At 34.0% G+C, this 13,695-nt stretch overlaps 1 protein-coding gene across 2 annotated transcripts in view; it reads left to right on the top strand.

Moving 5' to 3' along the window:
• Positions 1 to 2,789: 2,789 nt before the first annotated feature.
• The window catches only part of LOC131159317 (uncharacterized), a 28,892-nt gene continuing 17,986 nt past the window's right edge, over positions 2,790 to 13,695 (top strand). Inside the window, exon 1 of one of the 2 annotated variants that reach the window (XM_058114113.1) lies at positions 2,790 to 3,109. In XM_058114113.1, the coding sequence (XP_057970096.1) occupies positions 2,886 to 3,109 (224 nt within the window). In that variant the 5' untranslated portion in view covers positions 2,790 to 2,885. The remainder of the gene's footprint in view (positions 3,110 to 13,695) is intronic. The other variant, XM_058114114.1, reaches the window with a different exon arrangement.

The raw sequence follows: 13,695 nt of genomic DNA, 5'->3' as shown, positions 1-13,695 counted from the left end.
AGTGCTGAAAGTGAGAGAGAGAAAAGTGTGAGAAGTGTTGAGTTGAGTGTGAGTCTCCTCCTCTTATTTTTCTGCCAAATTATAGTATATTCGGTGTGCTTCGTGGACGTAGGTTAGATTAGACCGAACCACGTAAATATGATGTTCTTATTTTGTGTGATTATTTTACTTTTGTGTGTGATTATTGTTCCTAAATCCGTAACACTAAAGTTGCAAAGTGATGTCATTAGATGGAGCCAAGGTTGCAACGAGGGGTGATGAGAAGCAGAACACGCATTGGTGTTTGGAGACCAAGCTATAGTGCAGCTAGGGTTCTAATATAGAACCTTGTATGCAAGGAAAGGCGTAAAAAGGGAGGAACGTCCATGAGGTTTTTAATTGAAACTGAACTAGGTTAACTGATTCATTTAGAAATGTAATTGCTTTTTTATTTTTTTTTATTTTTATATTTTTAAAATTAGGTAAAAATTCAAAAAATTCATACTTTTTATTCTGGATATCTATTTAATTTTTCATTATTATTGTTACTGTGTGTGGACTAGAGATCCAACACCTTGAAGAGGTGGTGGTAATTGGTAAATCATAAATGATTTAGTATGAGAGTTTAATTGTGTTTTATTTTTTACAGAGTCACTACTAAACTTTTATTTACATAGGTGTGGTTACATATGGTGAAATTAGCTTCCACTGAGTTGTTAGGCAAAAGTTCTTGGGTTTTAAGACTGTAAGGTAAATCAACTAAGGTTCTACTAACTTGACCAGAAAGGATGTTAGGGCACTCTCTTCCCCTTATTCTTAATAAGGAAAGGTTTTATATGTCAATAACACATGCCTATTCTAATCAAAGGAGAATATAGAAGCTTGAAAATGTGAAATTGAAGATTGAAACGAATCCAAACTTGTGCTTTCTAAATTAGTTAGATGAATTGAAAACATTTGATTCAACAACATTTGTACATTCATGTTAGATCACAAAAACTTTATTTTGTCTTATTTCCCTAAACATTAAACAATCATGTTGTGTGCAGACATGTGGCAAAGGGTGTATTATACATTATATTGATGATGGATGTATGACATAATAAGTTGTGTATGTTAGATTAATGTGTTTGTACTGTAAAATATATGTGCATATAGATAATTAGCTTTTCAGTAGTCAATCAATAATATTACTACTTTTAATTATAATTTTATTATGTCATTTGTAAGAACCACCGATTTGTAATTTTAAGTTTAAAATTTTAATCTATTTTGTTTTTAATTTAATGAGTAATTAAACAACTTAAAATCAAACGGCAAGGTCAGTATATAGAATATAAATTATTAAAAATTAATATAAAAAGTAATTAAAAATATATCTTGGAAAATCACATACCCTAACCGTGTATCAAATATAAGATTTAAGCTAGAAAAGTAAGAAAGAAAATAATAAAGAAAAGCCTATCATTTTAACAGCAAATCTCGAGATGACGATGATCAATGATAAAAATGATACAAGAGGCAAGCTAAAATTTTTTTTTGATTGATATGAAAATAATGCAACACAATTGAAGAATTAAGTAATGATGAAAGAATTTATAATTATGTAAATAATAGTTTATAATGAATAGACCCATGTGTATCTAGATACATAAATGGATAAATATATACACACATACACTAGATATTAAGTGCTTCAATAATTATTTACAATTATAATACTAACAATTTATTACTATAACTTCTAGAGATGCTATTTTCATAAATATAAAGTGATAGTAGCATTGTTTCATTAAAGTATAAATTTATAAAATGATGTTTCGTAATATTAATTTTATTGTTAAAAAAATGATAACAATATTTAATAGAAAAAATTATATTATTCATAAAAATTATGACAATGTATTATGTTCATTTAACACAATTGAAATGAATAATATATATATTTTTAAATTTTTTTAATAAAATTTCCACACATCACATGGTTTAATACCTAGTATGATTGAAAAATTTAATCAACACTTAAACTATTAAGCAGGGGAAGGGCAAGTGTCTCCCCCATTTTACCCTAATAGTAAAATTTAAATCTTAAATTTCAAACTATATAAATTTCCAATTACGGTTTAATAAAAAAATAAGACATTTCGTGGTTTTATTACCATGATTAATTTACTCGGTGATTCTAATATTTAGAAGTGTATTTGAGTTGAATCGAGTTGATACAGTAAAATACTCAAACTTGACTCTATTCTACTAAAAAAACGTTAAGTTCTAAACTTAATTAAATTTAATTGATTTCATAATTTTAAACTCGAACTCAATTCGATTATGCTCGACTCAATTATAACCTACACCCATCATAAATAAATGCATGCATGTAATTACATATGTAATTATATACGTGACTAGATATATAATTAATAATGTAAGAATGCATATATAAATTAAGATATGCACATTCCTTTATTTTCGCCCTTGAGATATATTTGTTTTGAAACAAATCCACTGTAAAACATGTAAATGTACAGAGGTATATATGTTAACATATTAATTATTACAATGTATATTATTATTTAGTTTTTATTTATATAGAATGAGTAAATTTCAAGTGAGAAATTCACAAAGTTAACAAAAAAATAAGTCCGACCGGATGTTTAGAAATGAAAATTTATTTGTAGGGAGGTGTTATTTTATTTTAATTTTTATTAAACTATAAAAGATTTATGCAATTTTCCCAAATATATATATAAAAAAAGAAAAAGAAATAAATATATAATTTAAATTACATTTTATTGACGTAATGTTCGAATATCAGCCTCAATACTCTCCTCAGTACATCATCTACCTTTTAGCGCCATTGTCATTTCTCGTTCCCCAGGAAGCCGGAAGGCGAAAATACACGGACCATGCTCCTCGCAGCGCCTGCATTTTTCTCCGTTGCTTCTTCTTCTTCTTCTTCCTCTTCATGTTCTCTATGCGCTCCATTTCACTACGGGCTCCTTCGCAGCTTCAAGCGCCTGAACTCCAAGCCTCGATCTTCTTGCCTCTGCAGAGCGAGTCTCATCACCGATGCGGATTCTTTCCAGGTCGGCCGACTCATCGGAAGCTACGGATTCATGAACGTCACAAGGTACTGCTGTGAGTCTGTAACGTTTGTTTGTATCCCTGTCTGGTTCCCGAGAAACCGAAAGAAAAGAGACGAAGATAACATTGAGTCTGTCCTTTTCCATTTTTTTGTTACTTGGAAATTTTATGTTCAAGTAAATTAAGTTAAACCATATGGGAGTAGGCGTTGAGTGCGTTTCTTAGGTGTTAAATTTGAAAAAATAAGTTGGCTTTTTTGGAAACTTTTATTGACAATCAAGTAGAGCCTTGGAATTCAAGAGCTAAAATCAGGGGAGAATCCAGGATTTTCTTTTAGCGGGGCAGGAAGACTTAACAATTATTGAGCCACAAGAATCGCCTACACAGCAATTTGAAAATACACAAGATAGAATCGCAGCTGCAGGAAATAAAAGAAAATTAAATAATCACAAAACAAGAAATTTCCGCTCCAGGACTACGTCCACTGGCAATTGGGCGAGAATTTAGCTACTATCAAGAAATGCAACAAGATAGTTTTAATACTTCTCTCCCCACACAGTGTAAGAATTCTCAAACCCTTGCATGTCTAGGAGTAAGAACCCAATGTGAACTCCTTATAAATTTCTCTCTCCACAGACAATTAGGCAAGAGTTTAGTTATAGTCCAGAAATGCAACAAAAAGTTTTAATACTTCTCTCCCCACACATTGTGAGAATTCACGAGTCACAAATCCTTACATGTGTAGGAGTAAGAACCCAAGGTGAACTTATAAATTTCTTTCTTTGGCTTGAACTTACACTTCATAAAACACGCTAATTTCTTTTGTTCTATATATTCTTCTTCTTCTTCTTCTTCTTCTTCTTCTTCTTCTTCTTCTTCTAGCATGGCCATGATTTAAGCATGATGACCAACTGCCCATTAAATTATCATGAAAGAATATCTATGTTTTAGTCTTCAAAGTTAAGACATGGCTTTGAAAATATGCTCTTGTATGTTTGGGAAGAGCTGCCATGCTTTGGAAAGGAGCCTCCACTAAAGCATATACAAACCCAAGCAACATGGTCTTGAAAACAAGCTTGGCATGGCAAATCATGCCCATGCCGATACAAAAATCTAAGTCTTGTATCAGGTATATGCATGCCTTGTGTAAGGTTCAACTTCTATAACTACCTTCTCCCTCCTTTATTTTATTTTATTTTATTATTATTTTTTAGATTTATTTCAATAAGTCGAGTCCTACCACGTGAGTGGCCCAACCCAACAAAACTCCACCTCATGTACATGTAGAGTCATTACCCAGCTCATAACCCCAACCTTGACATAAAACTACCAATTACAACGTACCAATACCACCAAAATTAAATTGGCTTAAAACGAAGAGAAGTTCCACATGGCCTATCTTTCTATATTGGAAATTCTTCGAAGTTGACTTTTGGTTTGTTGCTCTCACCAAATTTTTCTTCTTCTTTTTGGAAAAAATATCTATGCACTTGAATCTCCCACTTTTTTCATCAACGTGGCTTTGATTAACTCATACAAGTTTCCAGCTTGAGATCCCTTCCATCACCACTAGTGCACCCCTTTGATATTTGATGCACTCACCTTGACTGGTGCACTTGTACGATTGTACCCTCTTGAGTCTAATTCCAAGAGTGAAATTAAATTCTCTCCAAATTCTTAAGCTCAATTCTAGAGCCTGTCCTTGCAAGATTTATCATGTTTACCAACTGAAGGGGTGGTAGGGGTTGAGAGGCAGTTAGGGTGATGACAAAGGCTAGGTGAAGATGGGTTGGAGTATGTCAGAATATTTGACAATAATATTGGATTTGGGCCGCTTCTTGGGGCTGTTAGCATAACATGTGTTTATGCTCTCAGGTGCACTAGCTGACCATATTAAATTGAAAAAAAGGCCCAACATTTTTGTATACCAGGCCACGTTTGTGGGCACAATCTCATGATGTGAAAGCTAGCGTGGAAATTAAAAATTTCAGGGCCCATTGAGTTTGTCGAAGGACAAACATGCGAGTGAGAGCTTGCTTGGTCTTTTGTGCTCTTGCTAAGGAGATTTTATCAACTCATGTTGTTAAGAAGAATGTGAGAAGAATATCTTGTCTACATGATGGATTTATGAACATCTTTTGCTTAGTTTGCATCAATACATTTGAATTAGAATCACATTTGCAAGTGTGACTTAGATAGGCACTTAGGAAAGTCACAAATTATATGGTTGGCTCACCATCCTTTTGAGTATACCCTTAAACAAGCCACATTTTTATACTGAACTCGTTTATTTAAATTGATGTTGAATTCCTGCTAGATGATCAACCATCATTTACTTGAACTTGGGTTGTTTGCAAGAACCTGCATTAAGCGTATTACCAAAAATCATTGCGGTAGGGCCACCTATGCTAATCACTGTTTGGACAACATGGTGATGGAGAACCGCCAATGGAGAATTTTAGAAATTCATATTGTATCTAGGTTTTTATATTTTAGTTTGGGAAAACTTTATTTGAAAAGTTTAGTTGATTTAGGTTTATTTTGTGCATTCAAGTACTTGAAGTTATTTTGTAATTTTTTGTTTTACTGGGGCTTTTTATGTAAGTATACATTTTAGTTAGTAGTGGGTATAAGTGCTGGACATGTTAGTAATTGTACAGTCATTGCTTTGAATTAGATTGCTGCAGTTCCCCCTCTGTTTTCTCTCTTCTTGCAGATTCCTGCTTCCCCTCTTCTTTTTCCTCCTTATTTCTCTCCCATATCTGTTCTGTCTCTCAAATTCTCTCAATTTTCTCTCTATATCTAAATTTTCTCACTTGTCCTACATCGAATGGACCATCTCAAAGCTAGCCCACTTAGTGCTAATTAGGGTCTTTAGTAATAATGTTAATTTGGACCCATGTAAATCATTTGGAGAGAATGAAAAATAATCAGGGTTGATTGAAACATGCAAATTATTCTAGACTTAGACTCCTACCATTTGATGGTATGTTTACATTGTGCCCTTAATTCCATTTTCTCAAAAAAAAAAAAAAGCAAAAATCATACACAAACAAAAAATTATTGATAAAAACAAACAACACCCTGACGGATATCGTGAGAATATGTGTAGGAAAACACCAAGGAGGAGGCCTAGTCCTACGGGGCTGCTTATTGCTTTGGGAAAATTAAGCTCTAAAGGGCCACACTATGATGCCACGAAGTACAAAAGTACAAAAGCTAAATAGCCCCACTTAAAGAAACTTGGCAAAAATACTTAAATTTAGAAGAAGGGCCTGATAGGCCCATTTGGTAGAATAACCAATTATTAAAGGCCAAATAGTTACTTGGTAGGATGGCTAAGTTTAAGAGCCAAAAAAGCCTACTTGGTAGAATGCCCAAGTACAAAATGACAAAATATGATAGACATTGTTGGCCCACTATGATATGAATCCTTACCGAATATTTGTTGGGGCGTCTCCTACGAGCGACACATTGTACTTGTACCACCTGGTGTAGCGAAAAGTGCGGGAGGGTGGGGGGTTAGGTTGTTGCCCTGAAGCAACGCGCCGTCGGTGCCCAGGTACGGTGTCAAATATGCTAGAGTTCCTGCATCACTTTGGATGTGGACAGGTGAAGAAGTTAGTTTAGGAAATTAGGATTAGATTAGCAACTTGGAATATAGGGACACTTATGGGTAAACGTACGGAAATTGTGGACACAATGATTAGAAGAAAAATTAATATAATTTGCCTTCAAGAAACTCAGTGGATGGGGGAGAAAGCTAGAGAAATAGATAAATCAGGATTTAGAATTTTGTACACTAGAAAAGAAAAACATAAGAATGGAGTAGGAATTATTGTAGACAAAAACTTAAAATATAGCGTTGTAAATGTAAACATAGTAGGGGATAGAATTATAAAATTCAAGATGGTATTAGGCCAAGAGATAATAAATATCATTAGTGCTTATGCTCCTCAAGTAAGCTTAGCAGAAAATCTTAAGAGACACTTTTAGGAAGATGTAGATTATTATACAAGACATATCAAGGATTGGAAAAATATTCATAGGAGGAGATGTGAATGGACACATTAGAAGGGATAATAAAGGTTACGAGAGGATACATAGAGGATATGGATGTGGAGACAAAAATGAGTATGAGGAGATGATCTTAGACTTTGCTATGCCATATGATTTTAGTACAATGAATGCTTGCTTTAAGGAGAGAGAAAAACACTTAATAACCTTTAAAAGTGGACAAAATAAAAGTCAAATAGATTTTATTTTATTTTTTAACTAGGAGGGTAGATCGTTTATCATGCAAAGATTGTAAAGTTATTCTAGGCGAAAGTCTAACTAGAGAGTCTTAGCGTTACATATATGTATTAAAAAATGGAAGAAAAATGATAAAAAAAATAGACCAGTGTAAGACTAGGTGGTGGAACCTAAAGGGAGAAAATATAATAAAATTTAAAGATAAAATGATCAAAGATGGGGATCGGGCTATAGAGGATGGGATAGATACAAATACTCTTTGGAGTAGATTAACTAGCTTTATTAAAAATATAGCAAAAGAGATTTTAGGTGAATCAAGGGGAAGATTCTCGAATAACAAAGAAAGTTGGTGGTGGGATAAAGATGTCCAAAAAGTTGTAAAGACAAAAAGAATTTGGTATAAAACGTGATAAAAATGTAGAAACATGGATAATTTTGAAAAGTATAAAGGTGAGAAAAGATGCAAAAAAGGCCGTTAGTGAAGCTAAACACAGATCATTTAATAGTTTGTATGATAGATTAGATAGAAAGAAATGGGAAAGAGATATATTTAAACTTGCTATAGTTAGAGAAAGGAAGAGTAAGGACTTAGAAAATGTAAAATGTATAAAATGTGAGGATGATATTGTCTTGCTTAAGGACGAAGACATAAAAGATAGATGATGAAGTTACTTTAGTAAGTTGTTTAATGAAAATCAAATAGAAAGCTTTAACTTAGATTTGACAAATGAGGAAAAGAACCCTTCTTGGATATAGTTCAAGTCTGCTCCTAAATCTATAAGAGCAATTGATTTATTCGCAAAATTATAGTTAACGAAGTTAAGTTTGCACTAAAAAAAATGAAAAATGGAAAAGTTATAGGACCGAATAACATCCCAATTGAAGTTTGGAAATGCTTAGGTGATAATGGAATTATATGGTTAACTAATTTATTTAACATAATTATAAAAACTAAGAAAATACCAGATAAATGGAGGAAAAATACTTTAATACCTATATACAAAAACAAAGGAGATATTCAAAACTGTAATAACTATCGTGGAATTAAATTTATGAGTCATACGATGACTGTGGGAAAGGGTTGTTGAACAAAGATTAAGGTTAGAAACGAAGATCTCAGAAAATCAAATTGGTTTTATGCTTGGGAGATCTACCACAGAAGTTATATATCTTTTAAGAAGATTAATGGAAAAGTTTAGGAAAAAGAAGAGGGACTTGCATATGGTATTTATTGACTTAGAGAAAGCATATGATAGGGTACCTAGGGAAGTTCTTTGGTAGGTTTTAGGGAAAAAAAGTGTATGTAGTAGGTATACTGATGTCATTAAGGATATGTACAATGGAGTAATGACTAGTGTAAGAACTATAGATGGAGAAACTAGAGAATTTCCAATCACCATAGGTGTACATCAAGGATTTGCTTTGAGCCCTTATCTTTTTGTTTTAGTGATAGATCATCTGACTAAAAGCATTCAAAATGAGGTTCTATCGTGTATGTTGTTTGCAGATGATATTGTATTGATTGATGAAATTAGGGGCGGAGTAGAGGCTTAGTTAGAATTATGGAGAGAAATTTTGGAATTTGGAGACTTTAAGATAAGTAGAAATAAGACAGAATATATAATGTAATTTCAGTAATGGTAGGAGGAATATTGGAGACAAAGTTAAACTTGATGATGAAAAATAAATAGCACTTGTAGATTTCGATACCTTGGATCTAATATGCAAGCTGAAGGAGAAATTGAAGATGATGTAATGCATAGAGTTAAAGCAGGTTGGGTAAAATGGAGAAGTTCTTCAAAGTGTGCTTTGTGATCGTAGAATACCTATAAAATTTTATAGGACGGCTATAAGACTAGCTATGCTATATGGATCAGAATTTTGGGTGACGAAAAAACAGAATATCCAAAAATTATTAGTTGCCGAGATGAGAATGCTTAGATGGATGAATGGTATAACACTGAAAGATAAATTAAGGAATGAACATATTCGTGGTAAGTTAGGTATAGCTCCTATAGAAGATAAGATACGGGAGGGATGACTCATATGGTTTGGGTGCATGCAACGTAGGCTATATTGTGCGCCAATGGGGAAGAGTGAGTTAGTTACTTTTGGGGATAGTAGAATGGGTAGGGGTAGACCTATAAATAACTTGGAATGAGATAGTGAGTAATGATTTAATAGTCTTGAATTTGTCAAAAGAAATGCTCCATGATGGCATAAATTGGCGGAAAATGATTCATATAGCCGACCCCACCTTGTGGGACTTAAGGCTTGGTTTTGTTGTTGTTGTTGTTGTTGGTAATCTAACATGATATCAAAGTTGGTTACTAGGAGGTCTTGGGTTCTAGTCTTGTTGCCCGTGTTTATTGTGTGATGTTTAAAAATTATTATACTCCTTGTAATGGGTGTTATTTATTGTTTGTTTACCTTTTCACGTATTGTTGGGCTGCACGTGCGGGGGAGTGTTATAGGCTTGATATACATTGTTGGCCCATGACCTAATAGCTTAAGCTTTTAAGTAAAGTGGTAATCTAACAAGGCCCACTTGGTAGAAAGACCAACCACAAAAGGTCAAGTAGACACATTTGGGAAAATGGTTCAACTACTGGCCAAAATTAACCTTTGCTAATTGCCTTGGAGAGCAGGCCACCTCTTGAGGTAGTAACTTTGGGATATACCCATGAACAAGGCTGCCTCAGTCAGAGAATCTGAGGTGGTAACCTGAGCAAAATTCTTTGATGAGTAGGTCATTACTATCGTTAAGATAGGAGGTGGCAACCCTGGGAAATGGGTCACCTTGGGCCCGAGGTGGTAATCTTGGGAAATGTCCTTGATGAACTAGTCTCCAATGTTGTTAAGGCAGGAGGGGATAACCTTGAGAAGTACTCTTGAAAAAGTCCCAAAGGCCACCTCAATCCAGGCATCTGAGATACAAAGAAATGGCTTAAAGCATAGTTTCAAAAATCGGTGGTGCTTAATGGCTATTACGAACATTATATAATGGTGTTAGTGGCTTTTGAGACAATTATGAGGCAATATCTCGATTGCGATGCAATCATAATCGTAATGGATATTAGGCTCCAGTATGGTATCATAATGGCCGTCAGAGTACGTTATTGGCTGTTACAATGCTAGATTGGCTGCGAATGACTAAAACAAGTTTTTTGAGTCCTTTTTTTTCACATTTGCCCTGTTCCCTTTATTGAAGCTTAGCAAACTCAATTTTAAGTAGGTTATTTAGTTAATGAATTTTTTATTAAAAAAATTCTTTTTTGGGTTTATTTTCCTTACATTCAGCATGCATTTTCTTAATAACTACCATCCAAATAAACCCAACTTTTTCTCCCATAAAATTACGTATGTTCGTATTATAAGTTCTTCCAATTATATTTCTATTTTTTTCTGTTTTTCTTACATCTAGTTTGGAAACTAAAACACATTCTAAGTGCATTTTTTTGTTCTTGTTTAACGTATGAACGTTCTATATTTTATTTTTGGGATATTAAAAATTCCACTAAAGACTAAAAGAGTATAAAAATGGCATCATATATTTTATATTTCTTTATATTTATGATTTTTTAGTTTGAATTTCACTTATAATCAATAAAGTTGTGAAAGGTAGCAAATGCATGCTTCTTCTCGCCAATAGCAGCTAAAGAAGCCAAGATGATGTCCAGTACTTGTAGCATATGTTATATTTAAATTGATTAAAATTTCCTGAAAAAATCATTTAAAACATTATTATGTAGGATTTTGGGATCAACATGAGTCTATATGGTTTTAAGAAGTTTGCAAATGCAAAAAATGAATTCACTAGCACGGTGCCTGTTACCTGCTATGTAACATCCGCAACAGCTGCGGTCGTTACGCTGCGACTGTTACCATTGCTTGTACTCGAAGGACTCCTTCGTCCCCTTCCATCCAAGCATCTGAAAAGAAAAAAGGGGGGGGGGGGGTCCAAGCATGCAAGAAACAAAAAAAATAATAAATAAAATTAAAATAAAAAGAAACATGACCTTTTTGCATTTGTTAAATTTTAAAAAACGTACTCCTAAACCTGAAAAGCGCCTTCCAAGGCTTGAGAGTGGGGGGGCATCTGATGGGGGCAAAAATACATTCAAACGTGGTCCAATATAATAAGGGGTTGTAACTTGTAACCCCCAATTGCACTGTGCATGGAGGAAAGACCATGTAGAATCTGCCAGATTAGAAATCGGACATATTAGGATAATTACGGTGAGATATAACAAAAGAGAGATCCTCTCATGTGGAAACAAGTATTGGAGGCTAGGAAGGAGCCCTAGGTGAATCTTCAACCACACTTCCAGATCTCAGGAAAATTCTGAGCAGATCAGAATTGATAGGCAAATGAAAGGGAAAAATCTGTACTGCTTCTTCATTTTCTGGACTAACATATATGTGAGTAAGCCTTGCACATATAATGTGTCTGGGGAAAAGATTATTGCTGATTAAAGCTGTGTTGACTTCTCAAGGCTTGAAAGACCTCATAAATATCTTTAGAACTAGACTCATAAATGAACTTGGTAAATGAAGTCGGAATTAGAAAATTACACACTTTTGAGTAGACCATAATTATGACACATTGACACCTAGAGAACAACAACAAATGAATATTGTAGCAACCAACCAACAATACTAATTATATTCCACTGGTGCGGCAGTCCTGCATCAATGTCTGAGTTGCTATCTTTAATGGTTCACACATTTGGGCATCACCCCTAGAAGCTCCACTTTGCCTCCAAGAATTCCGATGGTTGGGCTTTCCTTTCCAAATTGCCAGAAATAAAAAACAATGACAATTTTTTTTCTTTAATTTCCTGCACCTGAATTGCTTTCTTTGCCACATCTTCTACCTTTTGGGTGGAGATTTTTTCCTATTAGGAACTCTTTGTGCTTGCAATTCAGAGCCTAAATCCTCTCTTCATCCTTTCTAAACTTGCAATGATTATATTCTTTTCTGCTTCTGTCCACAGGTTTTCCTTGTTGAACATCTTGCACATTTCCAGTGTTCTTTGACTCCAAAACTTGTTTTTGCTGTCTCACTCTTGATCTGACTTTGGTGACAGCAACTACTTCATTAATTTCTTGCAGAATATGCTGATTATTCATGGGAACGGAATCAACATTAATGACACAGCTTGCTTTTGTTGTGACTTGTAACACCACCCATATCTTTATGTTGAGTAACAGTAAATGTACTAAGAGCCTCATGTTCTATAACTTGATTTTCAGTTGAGGAGCACTTGGTAATTCCATCAAGCCCTTGTCATTTTAAGTGACATGTTGGCTTGTTTTATCAAAACTATTGGCTTGCATCTCATCCTTTTTGTTTTTAGCATCAGCATCCTGTTTAGGCTTTAAAACTAGCTTCTTCTCCTCATCACCATAGAAAGAGTAGGCATTGGCATGTTCATTGTGGACAGCACATTGATTCCTTTGCCAAGGATGACCAAGTAGAATATGGCATCTTTTCCATTGGTACTATGTCACATCAAACTCATTCTTTATGAGAGCTTCCAATCGAAAAATTGACTGTGAGCCTTGTTGTCACAAGTAATTCCTTCTCTTTATTAGGCCCGACAATGTGATACGGTTGCAGGTGTTCCATCACTTTGAGCCTCAATTTTTACACCACTAATTCAGCCAGCAGATTTTTGCAGTTGTCAATGTCAATTACTAATTTACAAAGCTTTCTTCCTGCTGTGCATCTTGTTCTAAAATGAATCTTCTGCAGCAAGTCATTATTCATCTGAATATTTTCACAATCTATCATTTGATCTTCATTTGAGGTTGCTATTATTACTCATTTTTTTTTAACCAAGGTCATTCTTCTAGTAACAATAACTAAGGTCACGTTTGGTTTGCGGAATATCTAGTCTCAGGAATAGATTAGTTTTAGTTGGTTAGTTACAAATAGTTAGACAAGAAATTTTATTATTACTATAAAGCAAATAGCAATGTGAATTTTATGAGTTCATAATAAGGAGTAGATAAGGAATAACTGTTCCCTAATTTCTTCATGGGGATGTCTATTCCTTTTTTGTTACATGTTGAATGAAATAATTCAGAATATATAAGAAAGAACTAGTCCTTTGATTCCCAAAATTTAAACTATATTTCATCTTATTTCAATGAATAGTTATTCCACCGAACCAAATGAGAGTATATTCGACTTATGGATGAGTAGCCATATTTGACGATCGAAGCTTGAATAAAATACCAACCAGTATCCAAGAAACAAACAGAAGGGTAATTATTAAATATCTGGTTTCCTTTGAAGCCCCTCAATTGGAGGGGTTTATATCCTGGGGTTTCAATGAAAGGGAATGAGGGACCCACCAATCCCTTCCCTTC

This window comes from Malania oleifera, chromosome 7 (assembly GCF_029873635.1).
Source record: "Malania oleifera isolate guangnan ecotype guangnan chromosome 7, ASM2987363v1, whole genome shotgun sequence".
In the NCBI taxonomy this organism is placed as follows: Eukaryota; Viridiplantae; Streptophyta; class Magnoliopsida; order Santalales; family Ximeniaceae; genus Malania; species Malania oleifera.
This window is presented reverse-complemented; position numbering and strand designations above follow the sequence as displayed.